Below are 22,975 nucleotides of genomic sequence, written 5' to 3' on the forward strand. Positions count from 1 at the left end.
TTAATTTCTCTTCCTTCCCCTAGTTTCCTCCTAATAAAATCAGTATTTTGAAACATATAAATATTTAAACCTACATAAACAAAACAGCTCCTGTACTAAAGTATTCCAAATAGCAGTTTCTTTTAAATTATGAGTGCTAAAGATCACTGTTAATTCTAAAACTGAAATATGAAAAAACCTGATACTGACCAAGCAGTTGTCTTCCCACTCCCGCCCCATTTTTAATTTCTACTTGTCTCGCTTAAATTAAGCAGAGAAAGGGGGTGGGATAGAGTGATATTAATTTTCAAATACAGAATTTGTGTTTTTTCATGGTCATATCCCTGTCAATTACTTAACATTGTACCTGCAAAATTAAAAGCTCACATCATCTCTGAAATACCACATCCAACAGTATATATGAAAATTATTTCTCTTTCAACAGTTGACTATATTAGTTTTGAAGCATTTTCTTCTCCAGACATTCAGAGCAGTCTAGCTTCTTGTTCTCAGTTGCAAAAAATGAAAACAAGAAACAGGATTATTTTAGACTCTAACCTGAAATGCTGCAGCCTCTGGCCTGCCCTTCAGCCCTTCCTCTGAAAAGGTCTCCAGGTGCAGTTTGGGTAGCTCCGGGGTGAAGTCATTCGTGGCTGCTGCAGTACACAGCAGCAAGGCCTGATCTCTGACCTAAAGGGAAAAAAACAGCATCAATGGTAATTCCCCTTCAGACACATTAACTGGGATGAACTGGGTCCCCTTGAGCCCACTGAGTGGACTTGCATTGATCGCTGGACCTGAAATCCATGAATAAATTTAGGACTAATTGATTTTTCGTTGCAAATAAATCTCTAATTCAGAGTGCTGGGAGAGAATGTTAAGAAGAAAAAGCATCTTCCCCTGGTCTGAAATGAAAAGTAAAGACACTAAGGGCTCTGTAGCCCAGCTGGCATATACATTTCACAGATCTGTCGCCTGAAAAAAACCTCATAAGAAAAGAAACAGTAATTGTACTTCTAACTGAAACAAACATGAGATGTGAAATTCAAAAGTTCACGTGATCACATCAGTGAGAAGCTGGCATGTGAGTTCTGTCTACTCTGGTATCAGTCCTCCAGAATAAGGTTCATTAGGAAACAACTCAGTCAAAAGTCAGAATAAAATGAATAATCCACAAATAAAGCAAACCTAACTAACCTGTAGCTTTCCAATTAATAAGGATGGGGGGGGGGGGGGGGGGTGTTAGAATGGGAGCAAGAAAGAACTGCCCGCTTTTTGCGGACTCGGGGCCGGGCACAAGGCCCTGGCGCAGTTTCCGCGGGCGCGGCCCCGCACACAGCGCAGGCCGCCGCTGATCCCCGCGCGCCGCCGGCCAGCCGCGCGCGCTCAGCCCCAGCCGCCCGCCGAGCCGCGCGCCGTTGGTGTCGCAGTGCCACCTGCCGGCCGCGCGCGGCAGCGCCGCCCGCGCTTTTGTCCTCGGGCACAGCGGGAAGGCCGGAGCGCTCCGGGAAGGAAGCGCGGCGCTGCCCTGCCTATCGCAACATGTCGTGCGTCCGTCTGCCAGCGCGGACAGGCCGCCGTGCGGATTTAACGCGCGCCTTCCACAGCCACACCACTTATGTTCACACGGCATATGATGCCACACAACCATTTTTCATTCTATTTAATACAAAATTTACAATGTCCGCCTCCAGGAGATCCCAGTAGTCAGATTGTATTCTAATACAGACGGATAGACACACATACAAATATATGTTAGTACAAACATATAGATTAAGTCCATTCATTTGGTATACACTGCATCTGTTGAGGGGCAACACTGAGTACTGCAAAAGAAATTTGTTGTTCTAATGACCTAATACACAGTCTAATACTAAAACATACACTGAATATATACTAAAACATGTACCGAGTATAATCTAAATACACACAACTCAATAGATACACCATTTACGAAGTACTACTTTAATAAATGTCAGGGTTTTTTAGAGGCTGCCTTGCCCACAAGAATGCATTGAACATGAATTAAAAAATAAATCTATGCATTTAAAATCCCAGATTACTTTTCCGTAACCACTTACAAAATTAGATTCTTGTAAAATGTTGATTACGAGTTAACAGATTTCAAATAATAGCAGAGCCTTTGAAATCTACTCTGATTGAAAGAAGCATGTGCAAATCTACTGATACAAAGAAGAAGAGATTTTATTTTATTCGTTCGTCTGTTCTGTGGGAATAGGGAGCCCTACATTTCCCAAGTTGACCTAAAGAATTCCTGTCAATACCTGTGGCTGCCAAACATATGCACTATGATGCAATTTTTATAACAGGAAAGGTCCTCCACACATTTTTTGCACACATAGTGCACTAGGTTCAGGATACACAGTCCTGTGGAACAAACATACTCTCTAGAGTGTTCTGTCAGCATGTGTAATTCTGGTCAGATGTTAACCTTGCTGAATATAACAAAATACATTGCTTTAAATACACACACATGCACACACGCATACACACACGCACACCTGATTTACATTTTTATAGCTTATATACAAAGCAACTTTTCAGTGTCTTTGCTGCCAGTATGCACACAGATAAAAGAAAACATTAATGTGGATTAAGGTACTAAGAATTTATCAACATCAAACCACCAGTGTTTTGCCTTCTACCCTTCTGAACCGTAGTCAATAGATCTAAATATTTTACTGCACCCTGGCCAATTCATTGTTTGATGTTTAAAAACTCAAACAGAATCAAAGAAAATTTATTAAATTTCAGCCCCCAAATGAGATACTATTAGCTTTGAAAGTCAAGTTTAACTGCGATATTGATGATTCTCTTTTTTCTGTGACAAAATTCACAAGGGAAATCCCTATGTCAAAGTACAAAAGGAGATTGCTAATACTAGGGGGGAAAAAACAATGTATAAGCAATGTAGGTATAATATATACACAATACAGACAGTATAAGTCCTTTTAACCCTATTAGTTTCAAACTCTCTCTTTCAGTATTGGGGTCTGACATGCCCTGAACGATAAAATATAAACCAAATTTTTAAAATGGCTGCATTGTGGTATACAAATGCCATTAATACTACTGCATCAGAAAAATACGTATTAGCTTCTTAAAGAATATGATTTTTGAAATGAGGATTCACAATTAAAAAACAAACTGAATACTTTTTTGTGTTTGTAAATACTTAGACTGTAGAGAGTACATCTCATCAGTATGCATACTGAGAAACTGAAAATTAATACAGACTTTTCCTTTTGAAAAATACTCATGAGGGTTCAGGGAAAATTGTAAGAACAAAAGACTGGGTGTATGCTGTACAAATATACTATATTGTTTCACTAGAAGTGAAAACATTCCATGCTGCCTACCTGTTCAAGCACTGGAAAGCTATAATGGTCATGCCTGCATGGACTCATGTTAGAGAGACCAGATCTGTACAAAATCTTAGTAAATAACTAATTTAATAACTTCTGTCTATTGGCTTTTTGAGATTCAGAAACAAAACAACAGGAGTTGGGAAACTCTATTTATTTCCTTATTCTCTAATGCAGTAAAAACTGTACTCACATACAAACTTACATTTATAGAACCATGATGCAAAGATAAAATGGATGATTTTATTTCTTTTTTAAAAGAGGGTACTTTTGGAAGCTCAACAGGCAAAAGAACCATCCGATGCAGCTAAGCTTTAAAATGCAAATTTTTTGCAGAGCTTTTTTGTATTTAATGACTTTTTTTTTTCTTACATATGAAATCTAAAGCAAGACCATTTTGTCTGAAAGGTCTTATGAGGCTAGAGAGCTTTATGCTAAAATCTAAAACACCTAATCATCTAATGAGGTTAATTGCAATGATTAAAAATGTCTAAAACCAATTTCACTTCCCTATATTCTAAAATTTTATAAATTTGTATTTTTCCATTGTTAGTGAAGGTTTTGGCCATTTCTGATTTTGGTAAACATAATTTTAGCTGAGACTGAAAAGTTTCAAGAGTGATTTTATACAGAGTATAGTTAAGCATTGTGACAGCATGCTTCTAAATATGAACATTACATTTTTCAGTTTAGCCATATATAAATACTATATGAAAACAGGCAAAATCACAAATCCACACTCTACTGCAATATTCATAGCATTTTGAAATAAAGAAGAGTGACTTATGACAGTGTTTAACTTCTTAATTAATTAGGAGAGGAACAAAGAAGACAACACTATAGCTACTCAATTTAAAATCAATAAAGTAGTCATTAATTCAGATAAAAGCTGAAACTGAATAACAAACTGAAGTTACGTTATTGACTGAGCCAAGGTGTAGAATTTGATGGGCTAATTCTACATGTCCAAAAATGAACTTTCAAATTTTCTGCTGCTCAAGATTATAGTTGTTTTGTCTGCAGTCCACTCTGGTAGTTATACTGGTTTTTCTAGGCACAGTTTGATGTGGTATATCCAGTTATGCCAATAGAGACATGGTACTAAATGCTAGGAAGTTGTAAATGGTATTATAATGTGCTCAGCCCTTCCTAATGTTTTTTCCCAGTTGCTATATGACTGGTACAACAAACCTGAGATTTTAGTTTTTATTTTGTTTCTAATTCAATGCTTTCTTATGGTGAAAACAAAATAAAATTATTTACGGATATAAACTTCACAATGTAAGCTATATATGAGAATATTTTGTAAGTTCAAAGTTCACCAACTCTACATTAAAAAATACTTATTTTTTGGCTTATTTTTCTTTAATTTCCTACTACCTTTTAAATAGCATATCATCTACAATTTAAAGAGCAGAACAAGATATACAGTGATTTGGTGATAAGCGAATGGAAAAGATCTGTTTGTCTGAGATCACCATATTGCTGATATAACAGAAACTGAAAATACAGAAATCATTCTAAAAAAGTACAAGCAAAATGGTTTCTACCCACTGCTATGTGTTCTGCATGTGACATACAACAACAATAATGAGTTTAGAATTTTAAAGTAGAAGAAAGCAGTTTGAAAGCAAATCTTAGCCTTAACCACCATCTTTGCAAGTATGTGTCTGATTTAGCTGCATAGTGTCCGTACCTCCAGGGCAGCATGTCGCGTGGGGGCCATATTACACAGGTTTAAAATATGCATACCTACCAGACACACACAGTCCTTTGTCATGGGAAGCATTTTATCAGAAATAAGTTACTACGTAACTGCTTTGAATGGACAAGTCTTTGTTATAGTGTTATACAAATGATCATAGAACTAAGAAGAATAATATTTTATACATTGTTGGATAGAATTAAACCTTCATGGACCCTTCCTATTTTTTCACATTTAGTTTTCTTACTCTGTATTAAAAATACATATGAATATACAGGAAGGAAGTTCCACCAACAGTAGTACTTAATAGTCTTGATAACAGTAGTTCTTCAAGTAAGTTGCTGATACAGATTATTTTTCTCATGATACATTCATATACTTTGGGCTCTCTAGAAAACAGTGACCAATCTAAGTGTTATCCATTTAACAGAATACAGACCCCAAATTATTTGCAGCAGGATTTGGCACAAGTACTATCCAAAGAAGTACCTCCCACAGCACCCTGTCAGATCATAGAGTAAATCTGTTAATATTGGTTGCTCTTAATACCAGTCTGAGTCTGCTCTGAAAGTAAGGAAATTACTAAAAAAAGTGTATATTCATCTTATCGAATGAGGGCATATATAATTTCAGGTAAAATATTTTCTATAAGGATGTTTCAGCAACCAAGGATCACTCCAGAAGTCAAGAGACTGCCTGTGACAAGTCTGCAACAAGACTGCATATCTTAAACTGAAGGCGCTTTAAATCAAGCACCTAAAAACTGGAAAACTGTAGACACAATTAGAGAGACAATGAGGTGTGGAATGGTATTTGGAAACAAATTCATCTATTGAACTGCAAAAACATTCCATCAAACCTTTCTTCCCGAGAGGGATAAAAACCAAACTACACCAAATCACGAAGTAGTTGGCTCACACAAGAGGTGTCTTAAAGGACAGAAGGGGATACAGTTTAACGGATACTTGTTACATGGCCTTCACAGTTAGGTTTGAGTCATCATTAAAAGCCATCAGATCATTGGATGTTCATTCATCAAAAGAAATTTCCTCAAATCCAAGGGTCTGACTTCTCTTGATAATGGGGGTTTAAATAGCATTTTGACATATGTTAGTGTATGGTGGCCATACATTATCACAATTAGTTATACTGAATATTTACCTCAATAGAATAACTACTGAAAATCTCTGTATTAGCATACTGATTCAGTGACTATCCTTTCTGATTACTGCCATACAAATTTGCATTTAATTACAAAACAAGCCATTTCACAGGTGCTTTCTATGAGAGCATTAATTACTGAACAACAGTGTTTGTGTGAAGGAGATATATCTCATAAAATTGATGTTTTGGGTGTGCTTGGCTTTTTTTTTTTTTTCTTTTTTTTCCCCCCTTCAGGACTAGTCAAGATTATGGAAATTAATTTTCAGAGCAGACTACCATCCCAGACTTACCTATAAGATTAATTCAAGCTTTCTCATATTACTACATCCACACACTACATGGTCTGTTGAATAAGATATTAATTTGATCCAGAGTTGTTTTTTTCCAGATGTTGACCACAGCACCTAAGCTTCTCTACAGATGCAAGATGTGCATTATAATACACCCCTTATGAAAAGATTTCAGTAACCTTGGGTTGAAAATGAACCTATGTCGGGAGAAAATAACAGTTAATGTATTCAATAATTCCACAGTTCTCCAAACAAAGATTTCTCCTTACTGAAGGCAAACTATGCAAGTATTCAGCCTTTAAAAAAAAAACCAAAAAAACCAAAAAAAACCCCCAAAAACTCCACCTCAACCAACCAAAAAAAACAAACAAACAATCCCCCCCCCAAAAAAAACAAAAAAACACCCTAAAACCACAAAGAAAACCAAAAGATAAAGACAACTGCATCCTGAAATTAGTTACATAGATACATCCAAACTGAAAACAGTTAAGCACATGGATATGACATTCGGCAATGTCTTATCTTTACTTTGTGAAGGTTTTTAAATCCCTCTTGAGCTAGAGTACCATTTTTAGCTTGGCTAGGTCAGAATGACACTGAACAATATGAGTGATGACACACTAGACAGCTATATGGACAGAGTTGTCATCAGCAAGCCAGCTGTGCTAACACCTGTATGTCCTGCACAACTGATCTTTAGGAACACGGATCAAGGAAGTCAGATTGCTAGGAGGGGAAACAAAAGTCATTCATCAAACACTGAAATTAAGAAGCACTCATTTGAGATGGGGGAGGAGAAAAAGTAATATTTTTATTGCATTTTTTTCTTATTACAGAGAAATAATAGCTGGTTTCCTACTGCAAACCTCTTACAGAAGTTATTTAGAATCTTAACAATCTAATTGGGTATTCTTGATGATTTTTTTGCATGTACACATACTCACTGTTTCAATGGGCTTATGATAGGGCCAGCTGAAAACAACCCAGGACCACAGTGATGAACAGACTTTGAGCACACACATAAAGCAGACTTCACACTTAATATTAACGTGTCTAACACCCAGAAAAACCATCTTGGGAGCTTCATTAGGTTAGGCAAAAAAAAAAAAAATTAAGTTGAGATCTCTAAAATGAGGGCTTTTAAATAATTATTGAGATAACTAAATAATATGATGGACTATAGATCCCAGTTAATTGAGAGAAATGTGGCTGATTGGTATACCTGAATGTGTCAGGTCATATCTACTGGAGTCTGACAGAGACAGCTAACTTAAATCTCATAAGTGTTCTTTTCTTCCAGAACCTGATCAATTTGTGGTCTCATTGCTGCAACTAACAATTATTGCCACTTACACTTGAATGTTTTTTTCCAATGTAGTCACTTTTATACGGACTTAAACCTGTTGAAAATTAATTCCTTGCAGGCCATAAAACTGTCATCGTAAGGAAATGCATTTGATTGCTATGGACCACATCAGAATTAACAATCTACTGCTACAACCTTACTAATTCTCAAGTATTCAATGGCCCCACCCCATCTCCAACTGTATTATATGTGCTGTATTATAGAAACCCAAACCATTAAATTAGATAAAGAAAGATAGTTCTGTCTTTGTATTTTTTAAAAATATATTATGGGATGGATGATACAGCGTTCATATTTTGTTTTCAACTGATAGAGTCATGGGACCCGGATCTCATAAACAGTTTAGGGGCATTTCAGAGGAGTCAAAAGGGGTCGCAGCGAGGCGATGAAACACAACAGTGGATTGATTTCAAGGCATCAGACTGCTGACAGGTCTGCATGGAATAGCTAGCATATGAACCTTTCAATCAGCAGAAATGAAGTGCACTATAGAAGTGGGCAAAGAATAATTCTTCTGACCAAGTGCCAGAAGGAAAGGAGCACACTGGATAGCTGCTTTGATCCCTGGTGTGTCCCAAAGTATTAGAATAAGTAGGTTGCTAACTGATACTGGGAAAAACAGCGAGCACATTGTATTTTATTAACCTGCTAAAACAGCCAAATTCTAAGCAGCTAGGACAGGCTGAAAACTATGATAGACTAAGCTTGTCAAGATTTTGATAGTTAAGAGTACAGAAAAACAAACAATTTTCTGTCACTTTGAAGGCTGGCTCACTAGAATGACTTCTCATGGTGGTGTATAACACAGGCTAAATGTAGAGAACAGGGATTTAGGCAGGCTGAAAAGGAGGCAGCTATAGCAGTGTAGTAGGTGCAGCCTCTGTGAGGACAGATGAGTGCAGGACAAAGCTGGTTCTAGACACCTCTGATTCCCGACCCACCAGAGGTCACAGCTAAGCCGCACAGCCCTGTTGGCAGTTCCTCTGTGAAAATGAACTTAAGAATGAGAAAAACCCATCACACAGGGAGAGAAGGAGGGAACAAAAAACACTGAGTATCTAAGTCAGAAAAGAAGTGAGGCAGAAACACTTAAGGCACTGGATTAGGTATTTCCTTATAGCACAGAGAGAGGACTATGTTGGGGCATATCCACACCACATTCCATGAAGGACTCCCTTCCAGAGCAGGTCCAGGAAATCCCGTCAGGATAGTTCCCGAAGGAGTTAATGTCCATGGAGAGTCCACGCTGAAGCAGATATTCTTGAAAGATGGCAGCCCACATGGTGAGCCCACAGTGATGCAGGGAAACAGCATGAGGGTGTAGGAGCAGCACAGAGGAGTTGGTGTGGACTGACTGCAAACCCCTGTGCCTCACAGCATGAGCAGAGAAGTCACAAGTGAAGCTGAGATTAAAAGGCAGCGTAATGCTAACTTTTAAATTGTTTCTACCTCTCCAATTCTATTTCAAAAAATAAATTAAAATAGTTTCCCCAGGTTAGCTGTTTTACCTGTGATGATAACTGCTACACAATGTCTCTATCTATATCTCAACACATGAGCTTTCTCATCCTCTTTTGTCCCCGTCCTGTTTGGGAGGACTGAGAGAGCATCTGGGTGGGCATCTGGCTGCTGGCCAAGGCAAACTCAAAAAAAGCACTCAAACTGAGAAGAAATACAAGGGGAAAGCTTACGATTTTAGCAGAGATAGTGTAAAATTATTTCTTCCTCTGATGGGATTACAGGATCACAGAATCACAGAATATTCTGAGCTGAAGGGACCCACGAAGATCATGAAGTCCACTCTTAAATGACTGGCCCATAAAGGGAACCCACAACCTTAGCATTATTACCATAACTTAACAGATGATTAACTACACATGTTAAAGAATCTAGTAATAGAAATGAGTAGATTTAATGTCTCTTACACTGCTTATACAACCAGAATATTAAAAAATAAAGAAGAAATTAATAATGGAATACAGTTTATCAGCAAGCATAACAAGGATTTATTTTATAACAAAAATAACCTCAACATTTTGAGAGGAAAGTGTTTCAAGAAATAACTTGTTTTTCATACATAAAAAAAGACTGCCATGGGTTTTAAAATAAGACATGTTCTTAAAATTATTTTCTTTTTTATTAGAAGACATTTGAAGAAAATTTTAATGTTTGAACTTCAAGCAGATGGAATTTCCTTTCATCACTGTTTCTGTAAAATTTTATTAATTTCTGTTATCATTTTGCTATTACCTTTTGGTCATCTTTAGTATTTGAGAATAAAACTGAACCAAACCATAATCCTCTTGAGGTCTCTGTTTGTCCTTGGTGATATTCTGTTTTGATTTTTTAATTTTGTTAAAACATTCACTTTGCATTTAGGTATTTGTCCATAATATTTACATGGTATAAGATGAAGAAAGATTGCTTATTTCATCAGGAACTTTTGTGGAAATAATTCAGTTCCAGGAGTAGGATAAAGATGGCTAATGTGACAAGACCCAAGGTAAGACAAAAAATAACCTTCTAAAGAACATCTTGTAATTTTACGAAGGACATGAAACTAGTTGCTAAAAATATTTTTTCTCTTAGCATATCCAGTGCTCAAGTTCTTCAACAGTTATGCTTCATAAATATTCATGAAGATTAAAAAGGTAGCTCCACAATGGTCTTGAAATAATCATTCTGGGCACAAGCATGCCCAAACACTTTTTGGCAAAGTCAAATGTATGATACTAGATGTTCCATCCAGTCACAGTGAGGGGCAGAAAGGGGTGTAAATTATCTCTGGGCTAGTGGCATACTGGAAGCATGCACAGAGATAGTTTCCCTCAGCTCTGATTTCTCTTACTTTTGTTTGCAGAATGTTACACCCCCATATACCCAAAGGCAGATGATCTAGTACCTACATTGCTGACTTCTGGAATTCTTGTAGGGATAGAATATGGAAAGGAATGAGGCTACTTTAATGGATCAGAGTATACTGTCTTATCCTGAGTCTAACTAAGATTACTAAGGATGTCTGTAAAATCCATCTGAGATCTATAGGTAAAAATTTAGCATTATGAATTAATAATACAGATCCCGAAGTGATACAGTGGAATTTTGTGGATATTTGCTCATGAATACATCAACACAGAAATATCAAAACCTTCCATTTCAAACTCCTGTAAGTAAAGCTGCAGTTAATAGTAGTGCTTGTCCAACTTCAATTGATTCTGAACTTTACTCATTTTCTTTTGATTTCTTTCTTGAAACAAAAATAAATCCCAGAATTTCTAGTGGAGAAAGAAAGGCTTATGGTTCCTTTACTAGTACGCAATCCATTTCTTCATGTTCTGATTTTTTACTGTGTGAGAAACCCTTTAAGAACAACAGTGAAGCTGAGATTTAAGAACAACAGTGTAAACTATAGTTTACATATCAGCCATGTTCACTAATGTTAGGTAATTAGTTACCATTATGACGTAGGGTTTACATTTCAGATACTTCCCAAACAAAATCAATAATTTCCATTTGTTCTTCTAGGAGAAATAGTATGTCAAATTTTGAATGATTTACCATCAATTTTTTTAGTTCCTGCTGAAAGGAGCATCCTGACATTTCTAATTCTTATGTTTTCTTCATTCTTTAGGTTGACAAACCAGAAAGGATAAATTATTTTGCTACTTACTAACGTGCTACGTGGGCCTAACAACTATGTACATCAAAAATTAAGAAGCAATATGGTAAGTAAAATTTTCAGAAGAAAGATGGCTGTTTCTCAATCAATTCATTGCATCAGGTTAATCAGTACTAAGCATGTGGCCTTCTCTATAGGCTTTCCCCAAATCTTTGCACATAATAGCATTACTTTCAAAACGAAAATGTAACCTTGCAATCCAGGACAATAAATTCTGAATGCCAAGGACATGTACCTCTTACTGCAAAACACAACACTTTCTGCATGACATGAGTTTTTAAGCTTAAAAGAAGCCAGTATGAAAAAGGTAGGGGCAAAAAGCAAGACAGTTTCTAGCAGCACAGTTTGCTGCAGCTAAAACACACAGTTTTAGGTTCTGTCACTTTCTTGAACATTAAAGGAAAGAAAGAAAGACTTGAAAAAAGTATCTGAAAATTAAATTAGTTTTGGTGAACACAGAAACTGAAATGAAGAATAGATTCCCATGTTGCTGTGAATTCAAGATGTGATAAGGGAAATTAACACTCCAAGGTAATAAAACACTTATTTTGCTTTGTGTTGCTCTAGACTAAAAACAGTTACAAAACAATCAACAACAGTTATTTTGCCTAAATAATTAGTATACAACTTTGTTGGACTTTCAAATAATGCTGTACCAGGGCAAAACTGTGTAAGTCAAAGAGAATACTTTAGATTATTACTCAATTTAAAATATGTCTTAAAATATTATGAAAGTTTCTGACTACAGGTTACATCTTACTGTCTTTTCCTTATGTTTTATCATGTAGCAAAGACTAAAGTAGCATGGACAAAGCCATATAGTTTTATGGCCACTATGCATGTGACATCACAAATGACCCCTGGCTCACACGGCACAGACTTAGCTCCATAGAAATTGTCAGCTATTTGGATCTTCAGTCATCTTCACTTGGTAACTGGAAATAGTGGTCTCAGCATTAAGGGAAGAAAAGTGGATTTTGTAGTTAAGTTTTGTAGTAAGAAATAAGAATTTCGTGTGATACAAAATTGTATTTTATTTCACTAAAAATGAACCGTTTTTTAGGATAAAATAAGTTGAAGGTGGAAATAAACACTAAGAAAAGGAAGCCAGCTTGCAACTTCTATTCCTCTCCTTCCCTGAGCAAAAGCAGTGGTAAAACTTTGATATGTTTAGAAATACAAATCAGAGGAATAATTTTAAATTCTTACCTTATGAAGAGTGTCTTCCACAGCTTTCATATGAATAATTATCAATTCTCTGTCTCTATTACAAGACAAAAAAAAGAGGTAGATCATAGAACTGAAACTCACCTGATTTAGAAATTCATTTTCTGCTACTTTTTAACTATCAGGTCTTTTCAAATAATTGTTGATAACTCGAAGTACTATGTTTTTGACTCTCCTCTCTCCAATGCAAACCTTTAAAAATAGTTCATGTACCAGTATTTGGAGTATTTCCACATGAAATTTGCTTCTGTTGTGGGCTATCAAACTAGCTGTTATTATGGACATATTCATGAACAGCTATTGCTTCCTTGGAGAGTTTTAGATGTAAAAGGCATGTTGAATGGAGTCTTCTAGCAGGAAGAGAATACATTCTCTTACATTTCCAAAAGTCCAGCCAAATATCCTATCCTTACAATAGAGAGGTTTAGAGAATAAAACAATTCTCTAATGCCCTTTTTTAGATTAGGGCTACAGTAAGACAGACAGCTCTCATCAGCTATGCTGTCATGAAAAAACTTGGCCTCAACTCATGATTGACAGAAATAGAACTGAAGTTGCATAATACCATATGACTAAGGAGAAAAGAGAGCATGACCATAAGAAGTCAAATAGAATCCATGCCAGAAAAGCTAATACACCTCAATATTCCATGACTGTCTCCTATTTTGCCAGGTATGTGTATATTTTGTTTGAGCTTTTACAATACAAGAATCCATAGAATCAGTATGATTTAGGTTGGAAAAGACCCTTAAGATCACTGAGTCCAGCCATTACCCCAGCACTGCCCAGCCCACCACTAAACTGTGTCTCCAAGGGCCACATCTTTTAAATACCTCCAGACTCTACAACTTCCCTGGGCAGCCTGTTTCAATGCTTGACAACCCTTTCAGGAGAGAATCTTTTTCTAATATCCAATATAAACCTCTCTTGGCACAACCCGAGGCCATTTCCTCTTGTCCTATCACTTGTTACTTGTGAGAACAGCCCAAGCCCCACGTCACTACAATCTCCTTTCGGGTAACTATGGAGAGCAATAAGGTCTTCCCTCAGCCTCTTTTTCTCCAGTCAAAATCATGGCATTCTTCCCCATGGAATGATGGCTGCTTTCTCATTTCTTGATTCATACTATCTTAACAGAAAATACAGGAAGGTGGCCAGAAGAGTAAAATTGGCTTTTACATTCCTAATAAAGCCACATAGACTTTTCTGTTTTCAGGATCCTGCCTTTCTTTGGACTAGATTGACAGGGTACTTGGTTGCTGGCTGGGGTTAAACCACAACACAGAGAAATTATCAAAAGACTACTGTATTTTTGTCAGGTTCACTGTTTCAGACACTTTTATTAATATTGCTTCTTACTCAGGAGGAAAGTGGAAAGAACTGCTAGCCACCACTAAAAGAAAATCAAGACAGCCATTCTCAGAACAAGCTAGACATCTTGCTGTCTTTTACTGCACTACAAAAATTTAGGAAGAAACTGAAAGACACCCATGCATTGCCTACAATCACTTAGATCATGGAACTGATATTAAAATAAAGAGTTTCTGGATAAGACCAAAGTCTATTTAACTACTTTGTTTACATATTCCAAAGGAAGAAAGAGACACTTGCACTTGTTATGAAGACTTGACACTTGCACTTGCATTTGTTAGGAAGAACAAGTAGAACTGTTTATGTTAGAACATACCATAGTGTTCTTATGTTAGAACAATGACTGGTTTGGAAGTTTTCACATCAAAAAAACCTTTTCTGAATATAAGAATGGCCACAGGGAATGATCCTTACTGGAGTGCATAAAATAGATAAGGGCAGGGTGAAAAGGAGAAGGCTTTTAAGAACAAATCCTTTTTTGGGTCATAATCTGCTTTGATACACTTATACTAAATAATATTTGTCATTTTAATTAGCTTGTTAAACATATCACTGATAACTATATTAATTACATTATTTTGCTGGTGAATAAGCCCCTTAAAGCTTCTAAGCTATTGTTCTTCAGAGGTCAAATCTACCCCATGTATAACGAGAAATTTTAATTTTAAATTGAACTTTTTTAAAATCTTGGCCATGGACCAATAATATTCAAAGTGCATACTACTGTAACAGTAATAGATAACAAAGTCTGAAAGGATTTATAATTTTATCTGACTACATAACTCTAAGAGGTTATTAATAATCTCATTCAAGTCAATGGAACAGCTTTTGACTACCAATACTTTCAAAAATGGTCCCTGAACATTTCCTTCCATTCTTCAAGTTATAGTATAAAAAGGCATGGGGCTTACATCTAAATCCAAAGCTCTTTGAAATCAGAAGAAATATCTATACTATTCCACAGATAAGCCTAGGTCCAAAATGGGTTTCAGCCCTTTTAGAACAAACAATAATTCCTTAAACAAACAGAATGTGAAGGATCTACCAAAGAGATGTTGTCAAATCAGTAAGGTAATTGGAAGACAAAATGCTTATGCATTTTGGACCAAGAATTTGTAGCACTATTATGGGATAACTACAGAAAACGTAACGTGCAGTATCTTGAACAGTTTTCTTTTTCGAAGTCTATCACTGAGTTTCAAAGAGACACAGATGTACTTTTGTTTTCTAGCATTACATTAGCTAAGGCTAAAACCCTGTGCATGAAAGTAAGAATTGATCTTTTGTCCGTTTTAAGTGATCTCCCCAAGGTCCCAGTGCTCACTTTGCTGCCGTGCAGAGGGCACTCTTTGCATCACGGATGCTCTCGCTCAGTCGACGCTTGTCCTGCTCCAGCTGGGTAAGAAGTCTATTTTGCTGACGCAGAAATCGATCTCTTCGTCTCAGCTCCATCGTTGCCTCAGAGAGACTCTGCAAGCAGACAGAAAACAGAGTTACTTGTCAGCCCAAATAATTAACTTCAGTTTATGCCATAGGCTATTAAACAAAGTGGAAAACAGACTGACTGTGTAGTAGATTTGGATCATTGCATACTAAGGTTTTAAGAATTTTCTACCAAAATATTACCAAGTCAGAAGCTCCCAGTTTTTAGCATATCGACTGTGTACAAATATATTTATAAAATAAAATTATATTTTGATCAAGCAGGGACATACACTGTGCTACAAGTACTATATTTACAAATACTAGATCTAATGGAAATAATCAAGAGTACAGCTTTAGAGAGCACAAAATAGTCACAAAACCTAATTTAAAATAAACATTAAAGAAATGAATTCGCAATGAAAGAGAATAAACACAGAAGCATTTATTTAAATATTCTGCACTATTCAGAAATTTCAGTAGAATAGATAATCTCATATTCTCTGTTAGTGCATCAAGTACAATCTATTTTATGGTGCTTTCACTATTATAACATTAGTTTCCCAATATGCAAAATAGTATGTATATTTTTTAAACATTTCCCTCTGGCTTAGAATTAACACAACATGCTTTAATCAATTCAGATTAATCTAATAGGTGAAAAATAGCACACAGGACTAATTAATACAGAACCTGGCTGGTTGCTACTCCTTTCTGCTGGGATAAATCAATACATTTATAGACTGGAGTATTAATAATTTGATTTCATAATTTGTTACATGTTACATTTTACTTACAGCTGTTAATTGCCTTTTTAGAAAGAAATTATAATCAGTGGTTATAAACATTCTTTTACACATAGCATTCCTGATAGATTCTAAAATACAGAAGAGAAGGCTGCACAGTTGCAAGACTGAGCTCTTACGTATCTTTTTTTCAAAATTTATGGGAATATTTTCTGCTTGAATTCTAAGAATGCTCTGCGTAATTTGTACTCAGTACTTGTCCTGGACTGTGGAACATGGAGATGTACTATGCTGTGGATGAGTATGAAAAATAGTATATATAAAATGATGATAAAAATTTGGAGGGTGCTGAAAACTCAACTAATCTGAAGAAGTTTCAGACCTCTTTAAGGGTCAGAGGTGCTTCAAAAGGCATTATAATAGAGAAATTTTCTATAAAATAGTAATCTACAGCAAAGGACTGCACAGTCCTGTAAAATAAAGTGTTATCTGTGGACTGGCATAAGTCTTCTTACATTCCTAAAGAGACAAGGCAACCAGATACTTCAATAGTGGTGTATTTTGAAAGTATAGCACCATTACTTGAAGTGTTGTTCAGGAATTTACAAAATCTAAGCTGAAATTAATCACAACTGTAAGAAAAAAAATTGAAGTTTACGTAAGAAACTCTGAACCCAGAAATGTTAATATTATTCTTGTTCAAATGACTGCAGGTTAAATAATTCTATTTTGACTCTTATGTCCTTATTTTCAATAAACACTGATATACTTCCCCTAAGGAAAGATAAACACACAGATGGCGTTCATCCACTGCACAAGGATATTCAAAACCAGAAGTCTTGCTTTCAAAAATTCTACCCTTAAGACACCGGCAGCTATCAAAATCCCCGTCTAAATACATGACTTTGTGAATGATCAGATTTTCAGAAATTTTATTTCCAAGAACTGAAATGTGGATTAGCATGGATAAAAGGATCCATTTCTGGTTCAAAAACAAAGAGCATTATCTTCTTACAATTACTGTGTTTACTGTTTGCTATCAACATTGAGGAAAGAGTTCTGAAAACCTAGTCAAGTAACCCTCCGCCATATTCCCACCTTTGACAAATGGACTATATTTGAACACAGAACAAGGTCTCTGTTACCGATGTTTGGTCCAATCCAGTCTCCCACCTGACTGAAAAAATCTGATTTTAAGTAGTTTCTGCTAGTATTTTGATGCAAGAAAAGTTTTTGATGCAGATGTTGTTGAATGGATTTTGTCCCCAACATCCTAGCAGTTAGAGTAGAGAAAGACAGGACAATAGGAACATTATGCATATTTATTTTATTTTTATTATAGCTATCCATCTGCAGGGGTTGAAGAGTTGTCGGCTCCCATATAAATCTTTCATTACTGACCAAGAAAAATGAAAAGAGCCACTAGTCAAAATCTTTTATGAGCTGCTAACTAACCTGCTAACTAACCTAGGTTACTCACTGCAAGCACATGCCTATTAATGAGGCAATAGCAGGGCCTAACTTTTTAAAGGGGCATAGTCAGCTATGCAATATAGAAGCAATATAGAAGCAATATAGAAATGGTTAAATCAAGTATCTCACTGAAGAACTGCTCTGTTATATTCAAAAAGAACCTCATTATTTACAAAAATCTCTAAAGGATTCAGACTTTATCTAGTAACATCCCAATATCTAAGCAAAATGGAAACTGATTTGAGCCTTCCAAAAGCAGTTTCAGCAATTACTTGAAGCTTCTTGCTACTGTGGGTTAAAGTCAAGCCTTGGAAATGTTCAAATACAGTGTGGTATATTATAAAATAATGGCTGGTAAGCCTCTTTTTTTTGCTTCTTCAGATTGATCTAATTAAAACCCTTGATAAACTTTATGGACTCTAATATTTCCAGATGAGTGACTGAAACCAAGAGGGTGTGCCTCAAGGCAGCAAGGCAACAATGATAAGCAGCAGGTTAGCCACTAATTTCTCAGCTAGGGTAGATTGTGAAAGTGTGATGTTCTGATATCCAAGAAAGTGTTCAGGAGAGAATAGGATAAATCAAGTTTAATAACTCTGCTCCTAATTGTTCCCTCAATGCTCCACTCTAATTACTTGGAGAACTCTCCTGACTGTCACCTGATATTAAGTTGTTGGAGGCTGAGTGTGGAGCAGTGAGATAATCAATAAACATTTAGTGGGGAGAAGAATGAAGATCCCGTTAAGCAGTGGGAACCTGCAGCACCCAAAGCCCTTCTGCTCATGAGAAAACCTATGGGAGAGCCATAGTGATTGCAAAGCAATAATCCAAAGCACTGGTTTTAGGCTTTGAGGCCTTTAGGCAACAGTACATTTGAGAAAAAAAGGTTAACACGGTCATCCTAATTACAGCCCATTTTCACATTCTTCATATATAAGCAAAGACAAGCCAATTAGGTAGAAAGGAAGATAAGGGAAGTTTTATTTGTATACTAATTAAACCCCTGATGAAATTAAAGGAAAAACATACAGCTCTGTAATTGTGTCTGAGAAAGGTCACTTCAGGTTCAGTTATCAGAAAAGCACAGCCTTGAGATAGTTCATTTAATCCACAATATAGCCCTTATTTTGCCCCCCAGGTCTTAGTATTTACAAAAATAAGAAAATTTTAAAACCTGATAATGCATTTATCTTGAAACGTTTTCTGTGGACAATTACAACTGTTAGAAAGTTGAGGCTAACTGTGATAAGAAGAATAAAGGTTTTAAAAACATAGTATGTTTGCACATAGTTCTGTGAAGATGCTGAGCTTTCACTTTCAAGTACAAGTGATTCTGAACCAACTTAGAAGCTAAAGTCTAATTTATTAACATTCTGTAAAATGCCAGTTATCTGTCTTTCTCATGTTTTTAGGCATTGGGGTGCTAATTCAGACATCACTGTGCTCATTCCTCTCCAGTCTCCCAAAATCTCATAGATCAGTTGAGTTTTCATCAGAATCTTTAGAAGGAGTTTCCTTTAGAAACATTTAGATTTTTTACCTTTTTCCCCTCACAAATTAAGCATGAAAAAACATTTGTTGGAGAGAACAGCAAGCAACTGATAGCACTGAAGAAAAATTTCATTGGCTGTCTGTTGGTTTGGTCCTTCCACAAGCTTCCTTTAACAAGATTAAGTTTTGCAGTCAGGAAACTTTTTATTCAAAGCCCATTACAAAAAGAAATCAAAGTTTAATATTGTCATTCTTTACACATAAAAAGGATTCTATTCAAAAGATAACAGATGGACAATCTCTTCAGATGAACAATGACAGTCATACAGTTTAAATTCATGCAAAGCATGTGTGACACATTTATACTAAGACTGTATTTTCCGAGATCAACTAAAGCTAGATCAAACTGCTTAGTAAATTAGATTTAAATTACAGACACAACACAGCAGTACAAAATATGCAAATACACTGCAGAATGTGTATAATGAACTAATTTGTGAAATTGAAGATTTTTTCTTTCAGATGAAGTTTTATATGTATATTCTCGATTTAGATGTAAAATATTACTTTTAAAAAATATGTTCTGAAAGCGGTCCTACACCCACAACTAATAAAATTTCACAATGAAAAGAAGTATAGAAAGTTTAGCCAGCATCCATTCCTTCACCAGTTTAAATACACTTTCCATTATCGTTGTTGGCAAATATAATGATCTTTGAGTGTCCCCCAGAAGTCTACATGTAACCTAGAGCAGTTTCAAATGGTTCAAATCCAACAGGTACAACAAGCTACATTAATATTTAATGTTTACCATATTTTTAGTATGCACCATGCAATGCAAACCAGATAAATCAGTTCAAACTATACAGCTGAAATTCCATGGGATATTTTTTTAAAAGAATCTTTATTTATCAAGAAGAAATAGAAATTATGCTTCTTATATCGAAAGAGTGATTTTTAATCTCTAGGATTAAATCCTAGAGATTAAAAATCTTAGAGAAAAAAGTTCTGTGACAAAAAAAATTTGTAACTGAGACTTCTCATCAATACTTTAAAAAAATCAAACATATCTAAGAAGTACATTAAGACCTATGTCAAGAAATAAGATGGATTTACACTTCTCAAACAGAAACTATCAAGATTCTATATCTGGATTCATTGTGTGTTCACAATGTCTACAGTGGTGTCTTAAAAGAGTTTGAAATGGACTCCATGTAGCTGGTCTGCTCTTGTAAACAGAACTGAGGCTGACCACCCATGACATCCCTTCAAAAACAAATGCTTTCCTACGCCCTTTAAATTGCACTAAGAAAAAAAATATGAGTGCTCAAAAGGACACTTGAATGAGCTGTATCTGCATTGCAGAAAATAAACAGTGATTTTTTTCCAACCTCTTTGCTACTGGACCTTCATCCTGGCAACAATAATCTTTCCATATACTAGTACTGAGAGAAAGAACATACATTATGAATTATCCATGAAGTATATGATATAGCATGGAAGCAGTTAAAAATAGTTTACAGATCTTAGTGTATCGACCAAGGTGCAAAATGCTCTTCTTGTCTTTGTTAGAGCCTTGTGTAATGAGGTCACAGAGCATGAGTTGGTCTACTAAGCAAAACAAATACCAACCAGCTCAATCATTTTAATAAATAACCAACAAAATACTGGTGAATTATGCTTTCAGGCATATTTTCACGTTTCTAACACATGTCGATACAATTGCTTGTGATTGTTTTATATGAAAAACCCTCATAATATTGGAGTACCAACTATGGTTTATCCAAATCAGTACCAAAAATTTAAAGCAAACATCTAAAGATGATTATGAGTTAAATGACAGTACATGTAGCTCTAAAAACAGTTGTGATACATGGCTACTGTATGATCTAGAACCCGAGTATTAAGAAACATTTAAATGGAATTTTATTTGAGAGTCATTCAATAGATAGGAAAGGGAAAATGCACACATTTACATTTTGCAAGAGATTTTTCTTAAAAAATTCACTTGAAATTTGAGGCACTCATGTCATGAAAGCAAATTACATTCATCACCTACATACGTGTATACAACAGGTCATTTATTGACAGAAAAATAGCCCTTAGACATCCAGGCAAGTTTAGGTACCTCAGACATCTCACCTGCAGTCATTCAGGCGGGATTACAGTGCCTCAAAGACTTTCAGCTATGTTTAATAACTCTTTGCTATAGTGCAAACATTTCTCAATAGAAAATCTATTCTGATCAACAAGAAAGCAATCTATTTTTCAACTGCATTAGCTCAAGATGTTTAGTAAAGTATGATTGAAAATGCTTTGTGAAGTCATTGAGTTGTGTATGTCTTAAAGTTATTGTGAATTAAAAGAGTTTAGTAATTTAAACAGAGTAGCTTTTTCTGAATAATTCCATACAAAATTATGTATTTCAGAGGACACATCGTATGCTCATTCATCTTCAAAGCAAAACTAAACAAAACTTTTAAAGTGAAATAATTACAAAACATAAACTTCCCAAACATAGCCTAGATCCTCATGGACTGTTGACGGAGACCCTTTGGAATAAGAAGATGCTCCAGGCCTTTCAGACATACACTGATCTCAACAGAGAATAATTGAGACCTACTTTTAAACTGTGTTTTGGAAAATGATAAAGTACATGATAAAATCTATGCATACTGTAATTTAGAAATTTTAATCATCTTCTAAGCTAAGTGAATTAGTATTACTGGAAAGCTGCAGAGAAGGATTATACCACTTAATAGAACAAATACAATTTTATAAAAACTCAGGCTTTATCACTATGAGTTTTAAGAATAATCCTTGAAGTTAAGTGAGAATAAATTTTTGGAATCACATGCATGGTGGCATGAGTACATGATCATTCACTCCTTATTCAATTTCTGACACACCACCTCAGGATTGATGTTTCTTTTTTCTCCTTAGAAATGTAAATTTCTCTTCCACCACAACATTTAGCCCTTTGCAGTCACAGACTAGAAAAGACTCAGCCCTGCATATGTAGCAGATTTTCTGTGCTTTGGCAGTATCATGCCTTTAAATCAGATACTTAAGTGCCACCAAAAAGGAATAATGGGGTTTTTCACTGTACAGTTTTTACCCTGGTAGACTCTCAGCCTTATAGTTCGTACAGTTCCAAGGTTTCAAAAAAATGGTTTACACCTGGATTACACTGAAAAAGATGATTTTTCATAACTGCCACGTTCCTGTAAATGAGGCACTAATATTACAAGCAAACTCTGATGCTGCTCTGTAGCACTGCTCTCTGCAATACCGTTAATTTTGCTACACATTATCTTCTTGTGCACATTAGCACACACTATGCAAGACAGAAACACAACCAGCACTTAGATTTCATCTTCATTTTAAAAGTGATAATCTATTGCATGTACATACATAGAAATGTATAGTTGAGTATCTATGAAGACACAACACGTTGCACCAATTTCCTGCATTTCCTTTGTAGCCTTTCTCATCAGTCACAGCCTCAAACCATCTGTCTCTGATCATGTCCTATTGGTTTCAATGATCTTGCATTACCAGTGACATTTCTAAGCTGTGGAAGAGACTATTTTAAATTTTTGAGAAATACTCTTCCATTTGCTTCATACCAGAAATTTGCTTAGAATATTTCTGAATGGTAACAGTCAGTTAAAAC

The 22,975-nt window shown here is 35.7% G+C and overlaps 1 protein-coding gene across 21 annotated transcripts in view; it reads right to left on the reverse strand.

The window, feature by feature from the left end:
* The window catches only part of CCDC171 (coiled-coil domain containing 171), a 206,358-nt gene that overhangs the window by 89,182 nt on the left and 94,201 nt on the right, over window positions 1-22,975 (reverse strand). For 20 of the 21 annotated variants that reach the window (XR_005255448.1, XR_005255450.1, XR_005255449.1 and 17 more), the window contains 3 exons: window positions 15,492-15,637; window positions 12,779-12,833; window positions 538-669 (listed from right to left, as the gene is read on the reverse strand). Coding sequence is in view for 17 of the 21 variants with exons in the window: in XM_038125193.1 (XP_037981121.1) it covers window positions 538-669; window positions 12,779-12,833; window positions 15,492-15,637 (333 nt within the window). In the remaining 4 variants the exon portion in view is untranslated. Of the gene's footprint in view, window positions 1-537; window positions 670-6,524; window positions 6,722-12,778; window positions 12,834-15,491; window positions 15,638-22,975 lie in introns of those variants that run through there. The other variant, XR_005255451.1, reaches the window with a different exon arrangement.

Source organism: Motacilla alba, chromosome Z, assembly GCF_015832195.1.
Source record: "Motacilla alba alba isolate MOTALB_02 chromosome Z, Motacilla_alba_V1.0_pri, whole genome shotgun sequence".
Classification (NCBI taxonomy): Eukaryota; Metazoa; Chordata; class Aves; order Passeriformes; family Motacillidae; genus Motacilla; species Motacilla alba.